Source organism: Papio anubis, chromosome 8, assembly GCF_008728515.1.
Source record: "Papio anubis isolate 15944 chromosome 8, Panubis1.0, whole genome shotgun sequence".
NCBI lineage: Eukaryota > Metazoa > Chordata > Mammalia > Primates > Cercopithecidae > Papio > Papio anubis.
The window spans coordinates 93,428,916-93,452,094 of record NC_044983.1 but is presented as its reverse complement, the minus strand read 5'-3'; the positions used below and the strand labels follow the sequence as shown (position 1 = coordinate 93,452,094).

Genomic DNA, 23,179 nt, shown 5'->3' with positions numbered 1-23,179 from the left:
AGGCATGCGCCACCATGCCTGGGTAATTAAAAAATATTTTTTTAATAGAGATAGGGTCTTGCTATGTTGCCCAGGCTGGTCTCAAATTCTTGGCCTCACGTGATTCTCCTGCCTTGACCTCCAAAAGCTGGGATTACAACACCGTCATTATTTACTTTGATGCTCAAATTGCCTAACATTTGCCATTATTTGTCTATATGGGTCATGTATACACAGCCCTGGGCTTTACTATATGTTTAGAGGTCCCTCCCTTCCTTCTTTTTTTTTCCTTCCCTTCCTCCCTCTCTCCTTCTTTTTCCTCCTCCTGTTCCTCTCCTTTTTTTTACTTTCTTTGTCTTCCTCTCCCTCTTTCCCCTGTAATTCAGGCCTGAAAAAGTCTTGGCCACCCAGCAATCGAATCACTAATCCCTTTGAATACAGGGAGACTGGGTACCTTTGAGGAAGTGTCCTTCATAACAATACCAATATGTACTGTGATTCTACCTTCCAGCCTTCCACCAAGGGTTACTGTGCCTCAAAGAAAGAGAAATACGTTGAAAGTGGCTAGTGATTTCGCTGTATGGTTAGAGACTTGGAAGGAACAAGATTAAAGGATTGGCACAAGGAGTTTAGGGGAAAGGAATTAGATGGACCTTTCAGAGTGAGTCCAGATGTGGGGAGTATTTGTGTCTTATGTAAATGCTTACAAAAGGCCCTGTATTACTCAGCTTGGACTTCCATAACAAAATTCCATAGACTGGGTGGCTTAAACAACAGAAGTTTATTTCTCACAGTTCTGGAGGGTGGACAGTCCAAGATCAAGGTGGGGGTCAATTCAGTTCCTGCTGAGGCCCTTTTCTTGGCTTTGCAGACAACCACCTTCTGGCTCTGTTCTCACATGGCAGATCTCTCTCTCTTTTTTTTTTTTTTTTTTCTGAGACACAGTCTCCCTCTGTTACCCAGACTGGAATGCAGTGGCACGATCTTGGCTCACTGCAACCTTCACCTCCGGGGTTCAAGTGATTCTCTTGCCTCAGCTTCCCGAGTGGCTGGGATTACAGGTGTGGGCCACCACGCCCCGCTAATTTTTGTATTTTTGGTAGAGACAGGGTTTCCCCATGTTGGCTAGGCTGCTCTGGAACTCCTGACCTCAGGTGATCTACCTGCCTCAGCCTCCCAAAGTGCTGGGACTACAAGCATGAGCCACCACGCCTGGCCTCTCTCTCTTTTTCTTATATTCTCTTACACTTATTAGGCCACAGTCCTATTGACTTAGGGTCGGACCCTTATGACTTCATTTAACCTTAGTTATCTCCTAAAAACCCAGTCACATTGGGGTTAGGATTTCAACATACGAATTTGGGTTGCGGACAGGGGGAACACAATTCAGTTGACAGCAGGCTTCTACTTCTGATGGCGCATTTTAAAATTAAAATCACATTTAATTTTATTAGATAGTGAAATTTCTAAAAACTCCATTCTTCCCAAAAGAGAAATGCAATAACATTTCACAGATTAAATATCAATATGTAATTTAAAATTCTCTGAATCTTAATACTTTCATGTTAAACCAGGGCTTATTGAGCCCAGTTAAGTTCCCCCCTTTTCCCCATCAATTATCTTTTAGGAGCTCCCTCGGATCTCTCACTTTTCCTTAAGGGTAATTTGTCAGCCAAGCCATGGTATCTTCTATTTTCTTCAGAGGAAGCATTTTATAATTAGGTGAACAACCATAATTATGGGCTCAACACTATGCTCTTCCTCTTACTAAGGTTTACCTGGCTGAGTGCCTAATTTGCCAGCAGTAGCAAGAGGCTGAAATGGTACCATACTTTGAGAGGACAGCAGATGATCTTTACTGTAATGGACACTGCATTAGATTTGCTTTTCCTGCCTATCATGCTTCTGCCAGCATCACCCAATAGTGTGCATGCCAGCAAGATAGTACATTCAGTACAGTTGGCCCTTGATATTTGCAGGCTCCACATCTACCGATTCAACCAACTGCAGATCAAAATAATTCAGAAAAAAACAATAAAAATAACAATACAACAATTAAAAAATGCAAACAAAAAACAATACAGTATAACAAACATTTGGATAACATTTACATTATATTAGGTATTACAAGTAATCCAGAGATTATTTAAAGTACACAGGAGGGTGTGCATAAAATACATACAAATATCACACCATTTTACATAAGGGACTTGTGCATCCACGGATTTTGGTATCCTAGGGGAGGGGGTCCTGGAACCAATCCCCCAGAGATACTGATGGAAGACCGTACTGTATCTTATCAAGAAACTCATTTTATTGTAAGGTAGTGTGAGACAAGTAAGGTAATAGGTTAATTTCTGTGTGATTTACTGGTCTTTCCATTTACCTCATCATACAGAAGCAGCCAAACATATACGATGGTGGAATGGCACCTTGAATATTTGGCCAAGGCCGGGCGCAGTGGTTCACGCCTGTAATCCCAGCAATTTGGGAGACTGAGGCGGGTGCATCACCGGAGGTCAGGAGTTGGAGACCAGTCTGCCTAACATGGTGAAACCCCATCTCTACTAAAAATACAAAAAATTAGCTGAGTGTGGTGCTGCACACCTGTAATCCCAGCTACTCAGGAGACTGAGGCAGGAGAATTGCTTGAACCTGGGAGGCGAGGTTGCAGTGAGCCAAGATCGTGCCATTGCACTCCATTCTGGGTAACAAGAGTGAAACTCCAACTCAAAAAAAAAGGGGGCCGGGTGTGGTGGCCCATGACTGTAATCCCAGTACTTTGGGAGGTCGAGGCAGGCAGATCACTTGAGGCCAGGAGTTCGAGACCAGCCTGGCCAACATGGCGATACCCCGTCTCTACTAAAAATACAAAAATTAGCTGGGAGCAGTGGTGCATGTCTGTAATCCTAGCTACTCGGGAGGCTGGGGCAGTAGAATTGCTTGAACCTGGGAGGCAGAGGTTGCAGTGAGCCGAGATCATGCCACTGCACTCCAGCCTGGGTGACATAGCAAGACTCTGTCAAAAAAACCACTCAATTATAGTGCCAGACAAGGTAAGATTGAGGTGCCACCCTGCAGTTTGCATGGTGGGCTCTGAATCAGTGACTAATAACTTGTACTGCTTCTCCCATGACCTGCATATGCAGATCTGGCTTCTTGTTCATTTTTGTTTGTTTGTTTTGGTTTTGGTTTTGGTTTTGGTTTTGGTTTAGAAACAGGATCTGGCTCTGTCACCCAGGCTGGAGTACAGTGGCGCTATTTTGGCTCACTCAACCTCCACCTCCCGGGCTCAAGCCATCCTCCCACCTCAGCCTCCCAAGTAGCTAAGACTAAAGGCATGCCATCATGCCTGGCTAACTTTTGCGTTTTTTTGGAGAGACGAGGTTTCACCATGTTGCCCAGGCTGGTCTCAGACTACACCTGAGCTCATGTGTTCCTCCCTCCTAGGGCTCTCAAAGTGCTAGGATCACAGGCATGAGCCACTGTGCCTGTTGAACTACAAAATAAATTTCTTTCTGCTTAGTTGAGCTACTTTGTTTCTGTTGCTTATAAGTCTCCAAACTAATACACACACTTATACCACCTCCCCTGTTCCTGACTGCTTTCTCAACAATTACCTGTCCTGTCTTATTTCTTTAGTCTTATTTGATGACTAGCTTCATACCAGGTCATAACTGATACTGTGATTTAAAAATTTATTATTACTATTATTATTATTATTTTTTGAGACAGGGTTTCACTCCTGTTGCCCAGGCTGGAGTTTAGTGGCATGATCACAGCTCACCTCAGCCTCGACTTCCCGGGCTCGGGTAATTCTCGCACCTCAGCATCCTGAGTAGCTGGGACTACAGGCACGGGCCACCTCACCTGGCTAAGTTTTTGTATTTTTAATAGAGATGGAGTTTTGCCATCTTGCCCAGACTGGTTTTAAACTCCTGGGCCCAAGTGATCCATCTGCCTCGGCCTCCCAAAGTGCTGGGATTATAGGCGTGAGCCACCTCGCCTGGCCTAATATTGCGATTTTTATAGCTGAAAATAGACAGTAATTCATAAATCTTTTCACCTCCAAGGACTCCTTTTATCATTTTTCTTCCGCATACTTATGTTTTGATTTTATCATAAAATTGCATTTATTATGCATTGATCCATTAAGTAATCAGTGATATTTTCTGATCAGCATGACACGCAGTGTTATATTAATATTACTCTGACTAAAAGCAAAAAACATGTGACATCTTAGCCTGTGCTTCCTGGCTTTATTAAGGACAAAAGTACATTGTAGGCTTTTCAAATCATTGAAAATGGTATGTAAAACTTCATACTCTTGTGGACAGAGACACACAAGAATATCAGTTATAGTAAAATTTCAAAAACTGACTCTAAGAAATGTAAATCAACCAAAAGACCAAACTTTTTAGATAACATTTTACTTTCCAGAAGTGTCACTTCTCCACAGTAAAATAGTGAATAAAGTACTGTGAGCTCTCTGTACCCTAGAATATAAAAAGCATATGCTTCCTTGGATTAAAAAAAGTTTTAGAAAAAAATGGGAGAAAGCATTTATCTGGCCTATTTTTAACCAAGTCCAGCAGGATTCGTAGAGTGTGAAGGCCAGAAAACAAAACTGTTAAGAGTCTGGAGCACTGCCAGTCTGAACAGAAAGAAATAGAGAAGTATTTCAGATTCCGTATTATTGTGGAGGCAGAAATGGTAGAGATGAATAGGTAACCTTCATTCCCTCTTGTCCCCTGTTCAGAATTCTGTATAGGTGTATATATGTTTTAATGTTTTATGGGTTTTGTTTGTTTGTTTTTGAGACAGGGTCTTGCTTTGTTGCCTAGGCTGCAGTGCAGTGGCATGATCACAGCTCACTGCAGCTTTGACCTCCTGTGCTCAAGCGATCCTCCCACCTCAGCCTCCAGAGTAGCTGAGAGTATAGGCACATGCCAACCACCACGCCTGGCTAATTAAAACGAATTTTTTTTTTTTTAAATAGAGATGGAGTCTCACTATGTTGCCCAAGCTGGTCTCAAAATCCTGGGCTTAAGTGATCCTCCCACTTTGGCCTCCCAAAGTGCCGGGATTACAGGCATGAGGCCACAGTGCCCAGTCTATGTATATTTTAGTTAGCTGTAAGGCCACCAGCTTTCACTGAGTTTACAGGGTTCTCTCATTTGGATTCATTGTCCTTCCCTCTCCTGATCTTTGTGAGCATGTTTAATGTCCAGGATGACTGGCAAGAATATGAAGGATGAGTTAGGCAAATTAAGTTCGAAATCAATAATAGGCGGCTTCCTAATCTGAACACTAAACAGTAGATGACAATGAATATGATAGTTTTCACTGCTTGACAATAAGGAGATGGGCCAATACAAATCAGATGAACTTGTTAGTACTTGCTTCAACAGGAAATGCAGCCTTGTCACTTTTAATTTTCATAGCAAGTAAAAGCCAGAAGCACAATAATTTCAGGTGCATACAGAGTTCTCAGAAACTTGGAGCGGCAATTTTGGTGAAGGAAAACCAAAGGAGGGCCTTGTGTTAATTCTGTCCAACATTTACCTGTTGGTATTCTTTCAAAGTCACTCTGAAATGCTAGACTAGTATCAGAAAGAATAACATCTGGATGGCAAAGTCCTTTCTTAAAGCATATACATTTCCCAACTTTTTGGTATGAAGGTTTTTAAATTTACAAAAAGTTGAACAGTAAAATGAACACTCATATACCCTCTACCTAAATTCAACAATTAACATTTTGTTGCATTTGTTCTACCTGCCTATCTACATACATTTTTATTTGAACTATTTGAAAATAAATGGAAAAAATCATGATATTTCACCCCAAATATGTCAATGTACATCTCTTTAGAATAAGGGTATTCTCTATATGACTTAAAAATAGTTATGTTCAATAATAGTAATCTTCTTATAGTCTGCACACCAGATTCAGCCGCTGCCTGATTTTGTGAATAAAGTTTTATTGGAACACATTTGTGCCCATTCCTTTACATATTGTCTATGGCTGCTTTTGTGCTACAACCACAGAACTGAGTAGTCACAGAGACCATATGGACCTAAAGATCTAAAATAGTTACTATTTTGTTCTCAACAGAAAGTCTGCCAGCCCCTGCTCTAATAAGTATGTATGCGAAAATATTTACAAAATATTCATGAACCAAAGGATCTGGCTGTCATTTTTGCATCGCAAGTGTTTCTCCCTCTAGTGTATAGGTTTTGTGCCGTTGTGATTAACTGCAAAAGGTATGTATGGGTTGCAGTGGTGTGGAGGTAGGAGTGAGATTGAGGAATATCCACTGCCTGGTTTTCCTATACAAGGCCCTGTGATCGGTGCTATAATATTTGCTGTGATCCTCACAACGATACTATGAGGTACACATCTTCATTTTATCCAGTTTTTTTGTTTGTTTTTGAGACAGAGTCTCACTCTGTTGCCCAGGCTGGAGTGCAGTGGTGCAATCTCAGCTCACTACAGCCTCCGCTTTCTGGGTTCAAGCAATTCTCCTGCCTCAGCCTCTTGAGTAGCTGGGACTACAGGTGCATGCCAACACACCCAGCTAATATTTGTATTTTTAGTAGAGATGGGGTTTCACCATGTTGGTCAGGCTCATCTTGAACTCCTGACTTCAAGTGATCCACCCATCTCTGCCTCCCAAAGTGCTGGGATTACAGGCAGGAGCCACTGCGCCTGGCCTATTCTATTTGATCTAGTGTTATTGATGAGGACATGGGGGCTTACAGATTTTTTTTTTTTTTTTAAGATGGAGTCTCACTCTGTCACCCAGGATGGAGTGCAGCAGCACGATCTCAGCTCACTGCAGCCTCCGCCGCCTGGGTTCAAGCAATTCTCCTGCCTCAGACTCCCAAGTAGCTGGAATTACAGGCACCTGCCATCACACCCAGCTAATTTTTGTATTTTTGGTAGAGACGGGTTTCACCATGCTGGCCAAGCTGGTCTGGAACTCTTGACCTCAGGTGATCCGCCCACCTTGGCCTCCCAAAGTGCTGGGATTACAGGTGTGAGCCACCACACCCAGCCGCAGAGATTTTAAAAATTGCTCAAAGTCATGCAGGTATGAAAGAGAAATGTTGACCAGACACAGTGGGTCACACTTGTAATCCCAGAACTATGGGAGGCTGAGGCAGGAAGACTGCTTCAGGAACAGTTTGAAACCAGCCTGGGCAACAAAGTGAGACCTCCATCTCTACCAAAAAAATAAAAAAAAAAAGAAAGAGAGAGAGAGAAACAGAGAGACAGAGAAACCAAGGCCTCAAGTCTGTCTCCAAAGAGAGATACAGTGGATTCAGTTAAGATTTCCTAGGAGGCATTCCCATTTTGTGGTCATGATTCATACACAAAATGAGTGCTTTGGGCATCAGTGGTTTCCAGTACAAAATCATGGTAAGATCCTTAGGAGAAAGCAACTAAGTCCTTTCTTTAAAGTATAGTGAGGACACATAGTATCTTAGTCTTTTCCTGCTGCTTTAACAGAACACTTGAGACTGGTTCATTTATAAACAGAAATTTACTGGCTCACAGTTCTGGAGGCTGGGAAGCCCAATATCTAGGTGCCAGCAGGTTTGGTGATTCTTATTCTAAGATGATGCCTGGAATGCGGCATCCTCTGCAGGTAGGAATAATTCATCTTCACAAGGCAGAAGGGCAAAAGAGACAACGAACCTTCTCACGGCCCTTTTTATGGCACTAATCCATTCATCAGGGCTCTGCCCTCATGACTTAATTACCTCTTAAAGGCTCTACCTACTAACACTATCGCATTGGGGCATTAGGTTTCAACCTATAAATTTTGGAGGGGACACAAATATTCAAACCATAGCACATAATTGGGACAGGATACTTGGTATCATATAAAGAAAAGTGCCTCAGAAAAGTTACCTCATGCACTTTAATCATTCTGTAAAACAGGGACAGCAACTCTCCTGATTACTTTGGAAGAAAGTGAATATTTAAAAGCTTTGTGGCCAGGCGCGGTGGCTCACACCTGTAATCCCAGCACTTTGGGAGGCCAAGGCAGGCAGATCATTTGAAGTCAGTAGTTTGAGACCAGCCTGACCAACATGGTGAAATTCCGACTCCACCAAAAAATACAAAAATTAGCCGGGCATGGCGTCGGGTGCTTGTAGTCCCAGCTACTCGGGAGGCTGAGGTGGGAGAATCGCTTGAACCCGGGAGGCAGAGGCTGCAGTGAGTGAAGATCACTGCCACTATACTCCAGCCTGGGTGACAGAGCAAGGCTCTGTCTCAAAAAAGATAAAAAAAAAAAAAAGAAAAAAAAGAAAAAAAAAAAGCTTTGTGCTCCTTTCTCTGCTCTCCTTCCATCTCCTCTCTCCTAAATTAATAAATAAAAACTTTGGCACAGCAGCTCACACCTATAACCCTAGTACTTTAGGAGGTTGAAGCAGGAGGTTTACTTGCAGCCAGGAGTTCAAAACCAGCCTGGGCAACATAGTGAGATCTCATCTCTAGAAATAATTTAAAAATTAACTGGGCATGGTGGCATGTACTTGTGGTCCCAGCTACACTGGAGACTGGTACAGGAGAACTGCTTGAGCCTAGGAGGTCGAGGTTGCTGTGACTGTGCCACTGCACTCCAACCTGGATGACAGAGTGAGACCTGGTCTCAAAAAATAAATAAAACAAAAGCTTTGAGGCAAGTTCTTGTAATCTCAGCACTTTGGGAGGCCAAGATGGGAAGATCACTTGAACCTAGGAGTTCAAGACCATCTCGGGCAACATAGTGAAACCTGTCTGTACAATAAATATAATAAATATATATATATATAATATATATATATATAAGCTAGGCATGACAGCACACACCTGTAGTCCTAGCTACTCAGAAGCTGAGGGGGGAAGATCCCTTGAGCCAGGGAGGTTGAGGTTGCAGTGAACCATGACTGTGCCACTGTACTCCAGCCTGGGTGACACAGTAAGACCCTGTCTCAAAAAAAGAAAAGAAAGGAAAAAAAGGCGGGGCATGGTGGCTTATGCCTGTAATCCCAGCACTTCGGGAGGCCGAGGCGGGTGGATCACGAGATCAGGAGCTCAAGACCAGCCTGGCCAACATGGCAAAAACCCGTCTCTACTAAAAATACAAAAAATTAGCTGGGCATGGTGGCAGGTGCCTGTAATCCCAGCTACTTGGGAGGCTGAGGCAAGAGAAGTGCTTGAACCTGAGAGGTAGAGGTTGCAGTGAGCCAAGATTGCACCATTGTACTCTAGCCTGGGTGACAGAGCAAGACTCTGTCTCAAAAAAAAAAAAAAAAAAAAAAAAAAAAGCTTTGAAAGTAGAGCACTCAATACAAGGGATCATTATTGTTTAATTTATACCTCTGTCTAAGCAGGTATGTCTCAGAACCAATTTGGCTATCTCATTCTTTAGGTCTCTAATTCTCAAATTTTAGTAATTATTACAATCATCTAGGATGACTGCTAAACTCAGATTCCCAGGATCCACACCCAGAGATTTCTTCCATAGGGCTAGGTGGGGTCCAGGAGTTTGAATCGTTGATTTTGATGCAGGTGATCTGAGAGCCAGACTTTGAGAAGTATTATATTGAGGAGTAATTGATGTTTCATGACACATTTATTGCAAATGAACACTTTATTAATATTAAAAAAGGATTTTTTATGTAACCATAATTAATGCTTACTGTAAAATAATTCAAGCAGTACTAAAAAAACCTAAAGAAAAAGTAAAGGTCCCTTCCTCATGACCCACTCTTCTCATCTCTCTACATTTTGATGATATCTGACTTTTCCAGACTTTTTTCTATGCCTCTACAAATATATAGTTTTCCAGTCTGTTTTCTATGCCTATACAAATATATAGTCATTCATCACTTAATGACTAGGATTCATTCTGAAAACTACATCGTTAGGCGATTTCATTGTTGTTGGAACATCAGAGTGAACTTGCACAAACCTAAATGGTACAGCCTACTACACACCTAGACTATATGGTGTAGCCTGTTGCTCCTAGGCTACAAATCTGTACAGCGTGCTACTGTACCTGTAGGCAACAGTAACACAGTGGCATTTGTGTATCTAAACACAGAAGACATACAGTAAAAAGAATGTATTATAATCTTATGGGACCACTGTTGTGTATGTGGTCCATGACTGACCAAAACGTTATGCAGTGCATTACTGTATATTGTTTAAGAATGATGAGCATTTGATGTTTCTAATTTTTTGCTGTTATAAATAATGCTGCTCAGGCATGGTGGCTCATGCCTGTAATCCTAGCAGTTTGGGAGGCCGAGGCAGGTGGATTGCTTGGGCCCAGGAGTTCAAGACCAGCTTTGCCAACATGGCGAAACCGTGTTTCTACTAAAAATACAAAAATTAGCTGGGCAGGAGAATCGCTTGAACCCGGGAAGTGGAGGTTGCAGTGAGCCGAGATCACGCCACAGCACTCCAGCCTGGGCAACAGAGGGAGATTCGGTCTCAAAAAACAAATAAATAAAGCTGAAATAAATACTCTTGTTCCCATGTCTTCAAGTAACTCTGTGACTGCTTCTGCAGGATAAATTCCTAAAAGTTGAATCACTGGGCCAAAAGACTCAAATAGCACAGAAGGGAATTTTAATAAAAAGTACTTCTCTACCTCCTTCCAACCTCCAATCCCATTTTCCTGAGGAAGCCACTGTCATCTTGTATATCTTCACACGAAAATGCTTATATAGGTATGTTCATTCTGTTTTGACACACTGTCTATCTGTTCTTCAAGAAAAAAAAAAAAAAAAAAAGCTTTGTGCTCTTTTCTCTGCTCTCCTTCCATCTCCTCTCTCCTAAATTAATAAATAAAAACTTGGGCACAGCAGCTCACACCTATAACCAAGTACTTTAGGAGGTTGAAGCAGGAGGTTCACTTGGGGCCAGGAGTTCAAAACCAGCCTGGGCAACATAGTGAGATCCCATCTCTAGAAATAATTTAATATTTTATATCTAACTTTAATTTTCCTGGTGGCTATTTAATTTTAGAGCCTTCACTGTTTTCAGGTCCCAATGGCATCACTGATCAACACGCCTCTTCCATTCAGAATTCATTCTCCCAAAGGCGATTCAGTAATGGACAAGGAATTTCCAGGGATTTAAATAAATTTCTGGGAAAAGGTTAGAAAAGACAGTAAAATTTGAGTGTAAAATGATTTCTTATAATTCCACTCTAAAGCAAACTTACAACTGTAACATTTAAAGCTTTAACATTCCACTTTTCTTTTGTATTCTTTTTTTATCTTTCCTTCTCATGAATGCTATATTCCAGCCAAACTGTTCTAACCACTCTTGTCTCCTTTTAGCTTTTTTTTTTTTTTTTTCTCACGAATTTGTGTGTCATTGCTGTACAGGGGTCATACTAACTTCTCTGCATCGTTCTAATTTTTAGTATACGTGCTGCTGAAGCGAGCACCTTTTAGCTTTGCTTCTGCTCTTCTCTGACTAGAATGCATCCCCTCCTTGATTTCAGTTAATCCTGCAAAGTGCTTGACTTCAAATCTCAGCTCTGACCTGTCTAACCTTTACTAAATTATTTAACAACTTTTCTCTCTAATCTTAGCCCTTGTAACATAAGGATAATAATGCCTATGAGGTTATTGTAACCATGAGTTAAGGTTTGTGAAAAGTACAAGAAAGTCTATACAAAATTAATTATTCCTATATTACTCTCCTTTAAGGCCTAGCTAGATAGTAGGCTCTTTAAGAACAGTCACCATGTCTTTGTATATTCTTATTGCCTGGAGTGAGGAAGAATTCATCATATCTATTTGTTAAATAAACACATTATGCTATTTGCTTATACCTTCCTTCAGACAATAGACAGCAAGGTTTCTGAAGGAATCTTTTATGACCACAGGCTCAACACAGCTGATGGCACATAGTAGTTTGTGGAATAAACACGTAACATCTGTAACGACAACTTCACATGGCAGTTAGAGTTGTACTAATTGTCTTTATAGGTCTTGCCTTCTCAACATGACTATTAGCCTACTGAAGGTAGGGTGTAGTTCTCTGCATATCAAGAAAATGTTTGACGATAATGGAAAAAAAAGATTCATATCTGAATGTCTAATGTCAGTGGCAGACTATAAACATTTCCAAATGGTACGTGGAGTGAATTGCAATGGAAAATGCTCTTGAGGATTCAGTTTTTATAATAGGATGACAACCGCAAATGAAACGTGGACCAGGAAAAAAAAATAAAGAACACAGGATTAAAAGGGGGACTGATGTTTCAACTTTTACTCTATCAGGTAGCAGCACCACAACTTCTCCAGGTCTCAGTTTCTTTAAGTCAGAGAACTAGTTATCTGTTAGTTCTAAAATTAGTAAAAAACAAAAAGAGTTTGTTTATAGAACGAGGGTAGTAGAGGAAGACAAATATCTGGATTTGCAGTATTAAGTAATTTATGACTAAATATTAAAGCAAGTACTATGATAATCTAATTCAACTTGGTTAATTTCTCAGCAAAGAGGGGCACACACTTGAATCAACGTTATTTTTATTTTATTTATTATTATTATTACTATTTTTTGAGATGGAGTCTCACTCTGTCACCAGGCTGGAATGCAGTGACGTGATCTCTGCTCACTGCAACCTCCACCTCCTGGATTCAAGTGATTCTCCAGCCTCAGCCTCCCAAGTAGCTGGGACTACAGGCACGCGCCACCAAGCCCAGCTAATTTTGTATTTTTAGTAGAGAAAGGGTTTCACCATGTTGGCCAAGATGGTCTCGATCTTTTGACCTTGTGATCCGCTCGCCTCGGCCTCCCAAAGGGCTGGGATTACAGGCGTGAGCCACCCCGCCCGGCCTTTTTACTTTTTTTTGAGACGGAGTCTCGCTTTGTCACCCAGGCAGTTGAATGCAGTGGCCCGATCTCAGCTTACTGCTACCTTTGCCTCCCAGGTTCAAGCGATTCTCCTGCTTCAACCTCCCGAGGTAGTTGGCGATTGCAGGCACGAGCCACCACACCTGGCTAATTTTTTTATTTTTAGTAGAGACGGGGTTTCACCATGTTGGCCAGACTGTCTCGAACTCCTGACAGGTGATCCGCTCACCTCGGACTTCTAACGTGTTGGGATTACAAGTGTGAGCCACCGCATCCGGCCTGAATCAACTTTTTGAAGAGACCTAAGTTACCTGGGCTCTGGTCCTAGCTCTGACAACAACCCTAGATACGTAAAATGGACAATAAAAGGGTTACTATCTCATGGAAATTTTGTGAGTATTAAATACATATATGTAAATGATTCCTGGTATAGCACGCGTTTTTTGGTGAGGCTTAATTAAGGAGGGGAAGAGGTTTCCCTCACGTAGCTTACCCACTGGTCTGATTGATTAGGTGGGGATTTTCAGCGCCTAATATTTTCAGTGGTCTGTCTCTGGACATTTATACCAAGATCCAGCGTTAACAGCAGAAATACTTTTTAAAAATTAGACCTGTTTTTCGCGCTCTCAGTGCAAACTCGGCTCACAAGTTCACGCTAACACAGACACAAAAGGCGAATTTTGGGAAACTCGCGCAGGGCGCCACAGCTCTCCAGAGGAAGGGAACAGGTAACTTGGGTGACCGCAGGGGTGAGGACACTGCTGCTTCTACCAAGCGGAGAGTAAATGCGGGGGCTGCGGCGCAGCGGAGTCATCCACAAGGCTCTCCAAGAGCCGCGCCTCAGGGAAAAGGTGAATTCAGTCGCATTAAGACCGTGGTCGCAGCCGCCGCAGCCTCTTCTCATCGACCCTCCCACCTCACCTTCAGTCTGCTTTTCCAACTCCCTCCGGGTTCTAAGCTCCTCGATTCGTTAGATCGCAGCTCCAAGCCCAACAGCAACACAACGCCGAGAAGCTTAAAGGCCCGCAAAGAAGGAAAGCGAACATCCCCGCCGCCATTCTTTTTTTCCCTTCTTTGAGACAGAGTCTCACTCTGTCGCCCAGGCCGAGTGCAGTGGCGCGATCACTGCTCACTGCAGCCTCGACCTACAGAGCTCAAGCGATCCTCCCGCCTCAGCCACGGCGGAGCTAGGAATAACTGGGACTACAGGAGTGCGCCACCACGCCCGGCTAATTTATTTATTTTTTGTAGAGACGGGGGTGGTCTCACTATGTTGCCCAGGCTGGCCTTGAGCTGGACGGAACAGATCCTCCCGCCTCGACCTCCCGAAGTGCTGGGATTAAAGGTATGAGACGCCGCGTACTGCCCCCGCAGCCATTCTAGCTAGCCGTACCAATAGCAACCCGCAGCGGCCCTCCGCCTTTTGTCCCGCCCCGTCTGCTTGCGATCTGTTTCCGCTTCCGGTCCTGCAATTCCGGCTCTGCCGTGAAGAGCTTTGCATTGTGGGAACTCCTTCCTTTCTCGCTCCCCGGCCATCTTAGTGGCTGCTCTTGGTGAGTGGGCTCCTGCTGACCAAGGTTTAGGCAGCGCGGGGAGCTTTGCGGGTTGCCATTTGGAACTCCGGATCCTAAGCTTCCTGTCCTGTCCTCTGTCTCTTCTAGTTTGGGGGCCGTCCCGCACCTGAGGCAGGAAGATGGTGGCCGCAAAGAAGACGGTGAGTGAGGCGGGCCAGGCCCGGAAGCCGATTCACGTGGAGAGATGTCTCGGCCGGGGCGGGCAGATGTGAGCCCACTGGGGTGACAGCATGCCTGCTGGCATTTGGAGGGCCCCAGAGGGAATCCCAGTGGCCCTCTCAATGACTTGGGGTCCTCGACTTCGGAAGTTAAGAGGCTTGGCTTCAAAAAGCAGTTTTGAAGTGGTTGCAGACGAGGCCCTTAGGTCCGTGTTTAATGTTTGCTTTGTAGAAAAAGTCGCTGGAGTCGATCAACTCTAGGCTCCAACTCGTTATGAAAAGTGGGAAGTACGTCCTGGGGTACAAGCAGACTCTGAAGATGATCAGACAAGGCAAAGCGAAATTGGTCATTCTCGCTAACAACTGCCCAGCTTTGAGGTAATCGAAGAACCTGAACGAGCGTCGCCTACCGCGAATTCATCGTGAACGAATATACAGGAGTGTAAACTTATAATCTGAGTACCATGAACTCGAACACTTGCAGGATAATTATGGTAGCGATTGTGGTGTTTGGCCCTTCGTTGCCGTCTACCCCCACCCACCCCCAAATCATGTGCCTCCCTTCTGTGAGCTTATTTCTGGGGGAGAAACGTGTGTGTGGCAGGAGGAGTGAAAACAGGACATTGGGGTTTGATGGAAGCACAGACACATTATTTGTTTTTTCCATGTATTTTGTGTCCTGCTTTTTTGGTTCTTTTAGCTTTGAGGTGTCTAATGATGCTTCATTGTGTGAACTTGTTTTATTGTCAAAAAACTAGGTAAGAAAAGTTGAGGCTGGGCCGTGGCGTTGCAGGCTATCATAGAATCACTTAGTTTAGCCCACTAAATCAGTTCTGAGTCAAGGTTTATGCTTGACTCACTGTTCTGAAATTGAACTTAGCGGGTGTTGTAAATAAGCTAAAGAAACTTGGACCTTGCAGAATATAAACCATGTGACCAAATTTTCTGTGGTAATGCATAAGCTGCTTACAGCGTTTTATATAGGGTGTCTAGTTATTGTCAAAGCCTGGAGGGCCCTTTCTTTCCCGTCCCATGGGTTGGGCTTTTCCCTAACCATTCTTTGAAACTTTAAAGCCCGTCTTCTGTAGTAGTGCTTCTGAAACATCACTGTGCAAAGGAGTCACATGGGTAATGTTAAAATGCAAGTTCTGATTTCATTGGATTTGGGGTGGGGCCCGAGGTGCTTTTTTTTTTTTGAGCCAGAGTTTCGCTCTTGTCACCCAGACTGGAGGGCAGTGGCACAATCTAAGCTCACTGCAACCTCCGCCTCCCAGGTTCAAGCAATTCTCCTGCCTCAGCCTCCTGAGTAGCTGCGATTACAGGCACCCGCCACCATGCCTGGCTAATTTTTGTATTTTTAGTAGAGATGGGGTTTCGCCATGTTGGCCAGGCTGGTCTCGAACTCGTGACCTTAGGTGATCCACCCACCTCAGCCTGTCAAACTGATCAGATTACAGGCGTGAGCTACCAGCTTGAGGTGCTTTTTCAACTAGTACATTGTAGCACTATTGCTGGTATGTGGATCTACATAATTGAGTGGCAAGATAGTATAGGACTCCTTTCCGATTCCTAAAACCATTAGTGTCTACTAAATTGACGCTGAAATTTTGTATTTTTAGTAGAGACAGGGTTTCACCATGTTGGCCAGGTTGGTCTGGAATTCCTGACTTCAAAATGATCCGGCCTCCCAAAGTGCTGGGATTACACGCATAAGGCCAGAAATTTTAACTTTAAAACGGTGTCACTCCCTGTCTAGAATTCTGGGCAATGGGGGATAGTGATAGAAATGGCTTATTTTTTAAAGGTTTGGATTCTGGATCCTCCACTTACTATTCTGTGGCTCAGTTTCATTAGATTAAAAAAAAAAAAAAAAAGAATAGGGCTGTGTGCAGTGGCTTATGCCTGTAATTCCAGCACTTTGGGAGGCCGAGGCGGGCGAATCCCTTGAGGTCAGGAGTTCGAGACCAGCCTAGCCAGCATGGTGAAACCCCATCGCTACCAAAAATATAAAAAATTAGCTGGGTGTGGTGGTACATGCCTGTGATCCCAGCTACTTGAGAGGCTAAGGCAGGAGAATCACTTGAACCCAGGAGGTGGAAGCTGCAGTGAGCCAAGATCGTGCCACTGCACAAGTAATGCTTTGCTTTTGTGTATTTGCATCCTGCCGTCTTCTGTGAGTATTAATACTGTCTTAAACATGGTAGGGGTTGAGTAGATATTTGCTGGTTGCCCCTTCACTTGCAAAGGATACATATAAATGTTGGTTTATATTGGATAATGAATATGATGTTTTTAAGGGTAGTATGTGATTTTGTTACTTTTTGAAGGCCTTAAGAACATTAACACTAGTAAAAGAAGTAGTAACATTTAGTCTGTCAGTCACTTGGTATTGCATTTATTTATTTGCCTTTTTTTGGTTCCCAAAGGAAATCTGAAATAGAGTACTATGCAATGTTGGCTAAAACTGGTGTCCATCACTACAGTGGAAATAATATTGAACTGGGCACAGCATGCGGAAAATACTACAGAGTGTGCACACTGGCTATCATTGATCCAGGTATGCTTTTTAAATCATAAAGTCTTTTTTTTTTTTTTTTTTTTTGGCCTTTCTAATGTAATGTCTGGACAAGTATTTCTTACTACGCAAATGTCTTTGGTTCCTAAATTCAGATAGAATATGGATATAGCAAGGCAAATCCTGTAGTTGTCTTTTGTAGCGAATTTGTTATGAATGTCGACACATTATAATTGGCTTTATTATAAATTAAAATTTTTACTGTCAGATAATAAATTTCATTTGATGAAGTACCTGCGCAATAATGACTTAGAGAATTGGTAAAAGGTGAAATTATAAGGGGAGAATAATCTGGCAAAACGGAAGAAAGTAATTCTTGCTTCCTGAGAATAGACATGTAAAATTAGCTTGAGGAAAAAAAAAAAGTGCCAAAAAATCTACATCATTTTGTTTTCCAATTGTGAATCTTTGATTCATAGAATACTGCGAATATTCTCGCTGTTCTGATTTTGTAATAGTCAGGACAGGCTAAACATTCGCTATATTAAGACCATGCGTGTGTCCCCAGACCTAGTTCTTTCCCTAGGTCTGGTTTTATAAATGCTGGTGATAAGCCAATTTTATTATATGATCGTTTTGTGTGATCATATAATGGCTATGATTCTGGGTTATCTTTGATTAACCTTAAGAAAAATGACAGTACAGGTAATGTGATAACTTTTGCAAAAAATCAGTGCTGGCCGGGCGCGGTGGCTCATGCTTGTAATCCCAGCACTTTGGGAGGCCGAGGTGGGCGGATCACGAGGTCAGGAGATCGAGACCACGGTGAAACCCCGTCTCTACTAAAAATACAAAAAATTAACCAGGCGCAGTGACAGGCACCTGTGGTCCCAGCTACTCGGGAGGCTGAGGCAGGAGAATGGCGTGAACCCGGGAGGCGGAGTTTGCAGTGAGCCAAGGTCGAGATCGCACCACTGCACTCCAGCCTGGGCTACAGTGCTAGACTCTGTCTCAAAAAAAAAAAAAAAAAAATCAGTGCTAATTTGCAGACCATTGTCTACAGAAGGGATAACCAAAGGTAGAGAAATTTTATGGTACCAGTTGCTATTAAATAAATTGTAAAATTACTGTATTTTTATTTTTTAGGTGACTCTGACATCATTAGAAGCATGCCAGAACAGACTGGTGAAAAGTAAACCATGCAAAATTTTCCTTTAATAAAATTTGCTTGTTTTAAAAACATTGTATCTATTTCAGTATTTTTCTCTATTTTTGTTTCAATACAATTTCCTGAAGGTTGGATTCGAGAGGATGAGGCAGATGTGGTGGCAAGACTTTTCAGTAGTTACACATCCTGATTTCTGTTTTCCAGGGTTTTTTTGTTGCTGTTGTTGTTGTTTGTTTCTTTTTGGAGGCAGTGGTGCAATCTTGGCTCACTGCAGCCTCTGCTTCCCAGGTTCAAGCGATTCTCCTGCCTCAGCCTCCTGAGTAGCGGGACTACAGGTGCACGCCACCATGCCGGACTTTTTTTTTTTTTTTTTAAGTAGAGACTGAGTTTCACCATGTTGGCCAGGATGGTCACGGTCTCCTGACCTCATGATCCCCCCACCTTGGCCTCCCAAAGTGCTGGGATTACAGGCATGAGCCACCGATCCCAGCCCAGTTTTTGTGAAGGGAGGGCACTGGGTTCCTTTCTAGTACTAGATTTTTAGGATGCTCAAGTTTTGTAATACCATTCTCAGGACGTTGTTTGCATTTTATATTTGAGTGTGTTTAGGAGGCAACAAGGTTAAATGCCCAGAATTTAGCCAGAATTGCAATTTACCAAATCTGAGTAGCTAAAAAAGATTAACTGAAATGTTTCTCCATCCAAAATGCTGTCATAGGTCAAGAAAAGTTTTACTTTAATGAATAATCTTTCCTAAGGTAAGTAGTTGGTGCACTTGGACAATTTCTGAGTAATCCCAGATAATCAGTAGTTAAGTCCATGTTTGCCCAAGTATGTTTTAAATCATATACTCCTAAAAGATACACTGTGAAGTACGTTAAGTATTCACATTTTTGGAAACTATACTGCATCCCCCAAGAGTATGTCCCAGGGAATCCTTCATATGTTAATATCCTTTGGAACATTCAAAGGAATTAATTTGAGGGGAAATAATGATTTAGTTAAAGATATTAATTTACAGAGTTGAATGGTGCTAGTAACGTATGCCCTATGTCGTCAGCTGGGCTTTGAGGGAGGGAGGCCACAGAAGTGTCAGAAAAGACAATGTCTTTTGGATTTTAGACTCAATCTCCTTGCTCCTTCTTTTCTCCCTCCCCTCTTTCAGGCAATTTTTGATGGTAGATGAGTGAGACAGTAAATGAGGATGCCTTCTAAATAGTATGCAGAGAATCAAGCATTTACTGCACTTGGAGTCAGAGGACCCCAGCTCTTAATAGCTATATAACAGCCCTGGGTGGGTCATGTTCCCAATTTGATAGGTGGGGGTTAGGAGTTTGTTTTTTTTTTCAAGGGAATAGCTCATGATTTTAGTTTGTGTCTGAAGTTAATCTGAGGTTGTGGATATATTAATACTTTGGAGAGTCTGGTTTTTAGTAGTTTTACCAGTTCGTTTACTCAGTATTTCTCAATTTGGGAGCACTACTGACATTGTGTAATGGGACAATTCTTTGTCGTGGAGGGCTGTGGATTCTGCAGGTATTTTTCATTCTTGGTTTTCCTTCCATGTCATTGTAATCACCCCCAAATGTCACCACATTTTTAAACTAGCTTCTCTCCTGGTTAAGAGTCACTGAATATATGAAAGATTTTAAGTGTTCTAAGGTGTTCATGTTTACATATCCAGAGACTGGTGTGGCCAAAGTGATATAAAATATTTGAATCTTTGATAAGAATTGCTTGGTCTGACTACTGGTCTCTAATAGTGTGTTTTCATAGTTCAAAATGTTTCAGTCTCGTGGTTAAGGCAGTTTGTGTGCTTATTATCTACTTGGTCAGTTTTTCCCATAAGTTGACTTTTCACACTATTTGGGTTAGTTTTTCCTTCAGGTTGACTAGCTCGAATAGAATTTCTCAAAGGGTGGTGACCTGAAGACTACAATATTGCAGAATGTTGTACCCTTTCTTTGCGTGGTTTCTGTTGTGGTTTTCTGACTGCAGGCATTTTGGAATGATGGTTTTTTAGAAAATTTATGATTTCTAGGGCCTTCTATTGATGATATGCTATAAGATCATTTGGTTTTTGCCTTTTCATTACACGTTCTTTTTGTGCAGTCACAACTATTCTTTCTTTCAGCAAGAAAGTTTAGAGAGACAAGAAGTTTAAAGCTAGTAGATAGGAAACATTCCTCACTCATTCTGGCCTATGTTACCTTTGATTAAGTGCTTTTAAACTGCTGTAAGAGAGAAAGTGACACTGACCAGGAAGATCTGGGAAAGTGTAAGGTGACATTTCAATTTTCTTTTCTGATTATAATGAAAGCAGTGTGTTTGGGTAGCTCTAATATTCAGAGGATTGTAGGAAATTCCAGCCAATTGGATTTACTCCATACCTCTGCTGAACTCTTAGATATGGAAATAGAAATCTGAAAGAAGAGGTTGGATATTGTAGAATGTGTTAAGAATTGCAGTTGGTATGGGATGGTGGCAGGAGCAAAAGGAATGTAGAGAAGAAACCAAATTTTAGGCTGATTATGAATACAAATATTAATAGTTGGGTTGTCTGGAAGATAATCATCTGTGTCATGGAAAAGTTTTCCATCCCCTGTCTTCCACCTACCAACTACTACTTAGACTTGCTACTCCCTTCACCTGCAGTGGAATCTGGTTTCCTTCCCCCATTCCTCCCTTTTCTGGGCTTACCTGTGCTTGTTCTGAGGGTCAGCCTAGCACCCAGTCTAAAACAGGTGCTTCTGAGTTACCTTAGAACCTTTTTTTATGGCATTGATTACCTCTCTCTAACTAAGATTCTGCAGGAGAGGGACTCAAGGTATTCAACTTTGTGTCACTTATCAAAAATTAGAGTGGTTAATGACTACTAGGGCTTAAACATTTACTTAATTCTCTTATTGATACGCTTGTGCCTTTCTAGTTCAGAAGTTTGTTAATAGTAGTTCTTAAATTTCTTATGCATTTACCATTATTTAATTTACTACTGCCTGTTTGCTTCAAAAGATGGTTTAGGGGTGGGAATCTGCCAGATTACTTTCCTCAAGTCAGCAAAGAATTTATTCTGTCCTTGCATTCACTCAACATATACTTAGCTCTAGCACCATCTTTGTGTCCAATACTCTTGGCTGCTAAAGAGTAAAAATATAACAGTTAATACTGAACATTTAAAATGTTTTAGGGCCCAGCACTGTGGCTTACGCCTGTAATCTCAGCACTTAGGGGGGCTGAGGCAGGAGGATCACTTAAGGCCAGGAGTTTGAGACCAGCCTGGGCAATGTAATGAGATCCGTTCTCTATAAAAAAGTTAAAAACATTAGCCCATTGTGGTGGCACAGGCCTGTGGTGCCAGCAGCTGAGGTGCCTGAGGCAGGAGGATTGCTTGAGCCCAAGAGGTTGAGGTTACAGTGAGCTGTCGTGGTGCCACTTCACTCTAGCCTGGGTGACTGAGCAAGACCCTGTCTCTAAAAATAAATAATGTGGTCGGGTATGTTGGCTCATGCCTGTAATCCCAGCCCTTTGGGAGGCTGAGGCTGACTGATCACCTGAGGTCAGGAGTTTAAGACCAGCCTGGCCACATGGCGAAGCCCCGCCTCTACTAAAAATACAAAAGTTAGCCAGGTGTGGTGGCGGGTGCCTGTAATCCCAGCTACTGGGAGGCTGAGGCAGGAGAACTGCTTGAACCCGGGAGGTGGAGGTTGCAGTGAGCCAAGGTCACGCCACTGCACTCTAGCCTAGCTGAAAGAGCGAGACTCCATCTCAAAAAATAAATAATAAAAGTTTTAAGTACCTTACAAAATAGTGTGTATGTTAACTCATTTAGTCCTCTGACCACTCAATATTATTATTAGCCTTATTTTGCAGATGAAATCCAATAAGTGATGCAAATGGAATGCAGAACCCTTACACTGAGATGTACAAGTGGCAAAAACAAGGAAAATTGAGAAATAATATTTTAGACAATCTTCAAGTTAAATATCTTGTATTAATCTGTAGATTTTAATGCCTTGGTTGGAGGCTTTTTTTTTTTCTTTTTTTGCCATGAGGTTTTTCTTCCCCCAGGAGAAATGTGTTTAATAGCTTAAAAAAAAAAAAAAAAAAAAAAAATTCTCATGGCAGAGAGAGAAAATGTTAGGTTCAAAGGTATTTAATTGCTGAAAAGGAGGAGGCAGTCTTTTGAGCCACTAGGTGGAGCCTGAACACAACAGAGAGTAAAGTCGAATTGAGCCACCTTGGCAGCAATGCCAGAACTGATAGTCATGCACCACATAATGACTGCATACACAACAGTCATGCACCAGTGATGGATGGCATATACAACAGTGATCCCATAAGATTATAATAAGGCTGAAAAGTTCCTTTTCTGTGTTTAGATGAAACACCATTGTTTTACAGTTGCCTACCGTATTCAGTAACATGATGTACAGGTTTGTAGTCTAGGGGCAATAGGGTATATAACATAGCCTAGGTGTGTAGTGGGATACCCATCTAGGTTTTTCTTTTGTTTGTTTGGTTTTTTTTTTTTTTTTGACACGGAGTCTTGCTCTGTCCCACAAGCTGGAGTGCAGTGGCCCGATCTCGGCTCACTGCAAGCTCAGCCTCCTGAGTAACTGGGACTACAGGCGCCTGCCATCACGCCCAGCTAACTTTTTGTATTTTTGGTAGAAACAGAGTTTCACTGTGTTAGCCAGGATGGTCTCAATCTCTTGACCTCGTGATCCACCCGCCTCAGTCTCCCAAAGTGCTGGGATTACAGATGTGAGCCACCGTGCCCGGCCCCATCTAGGTTTTTCTAAGTGCACTCTGATGTTCACACAATGATGAAATGACCTAACATGACATTTCTCAGATCGTATCCCATCATTAAGTGATGCATGACTACCTCAAAAGTAATGTCAACCCAAA

The 23,179-nt window shown here is 42.3% G+C and overlaps 1 protein-coding gene and 2 non-coding genes across 4 annotated transcripts; 2 read left to right on the top strand and 1 right to left on the bottom strand.

Moving 5' to 3' along the window:
* Window positions 1–11,328: 11,328 nt before the first annotated feature.
* Window positions 11,329–11,435, bottom strand: LOC116268720. Its single transcript, XR_004175890.1, has one exon. It is a non-coding gene; the product is annotated as a U6 spliceosomal RNA (small nuclear RNA).
* Window positions 11,436–14,327: 2,892 nt separating this feature from the next.
* On the top strand, window positions 14,328–18,342 carry RPL30 (ribosomal protein L30). 2 transcript variants are annotated; one of them, XM_003903004.4, is made up of 5 exons: window positions 14,328–14,406; window positions 14,515–14,567; window positions 14,818–14,963; window positions 17,012–17,142; window positions 18,247–18,342. In XM_003903004.4, the coding sequence occupies exons 2-5, from the start codon at window positions 14,547–14,549 to the stop codon at window positions 18,294–18,296; spliced, it is 348 nt and encodes a 115-aa protein (XP_003903053.1). In that variant the 5' UTR covers window positions 14,328–14,406; window positions 14,515–14,546; the 3' UTR covers window positions 18,297–18,342. The 2 variants fall into 2 exon arrangements, with proteins under 2 accessions (XP_003903053.1, XP_031525544.1); XM_031669684.1 differs by having other exon boundaries at window positions 14,358–14,567.
* On the top strand, window positions 17,584–17,715 carry LOC116268733. The gene has a single exon (XR_004175901.1). It is a non-coding gene; the product is annotated as a small nucleolar RNA SNORA72 (small nucleolar RNA).
* Window positions 18,343–23,179: the final 4,837 nt, after the last annotated feature.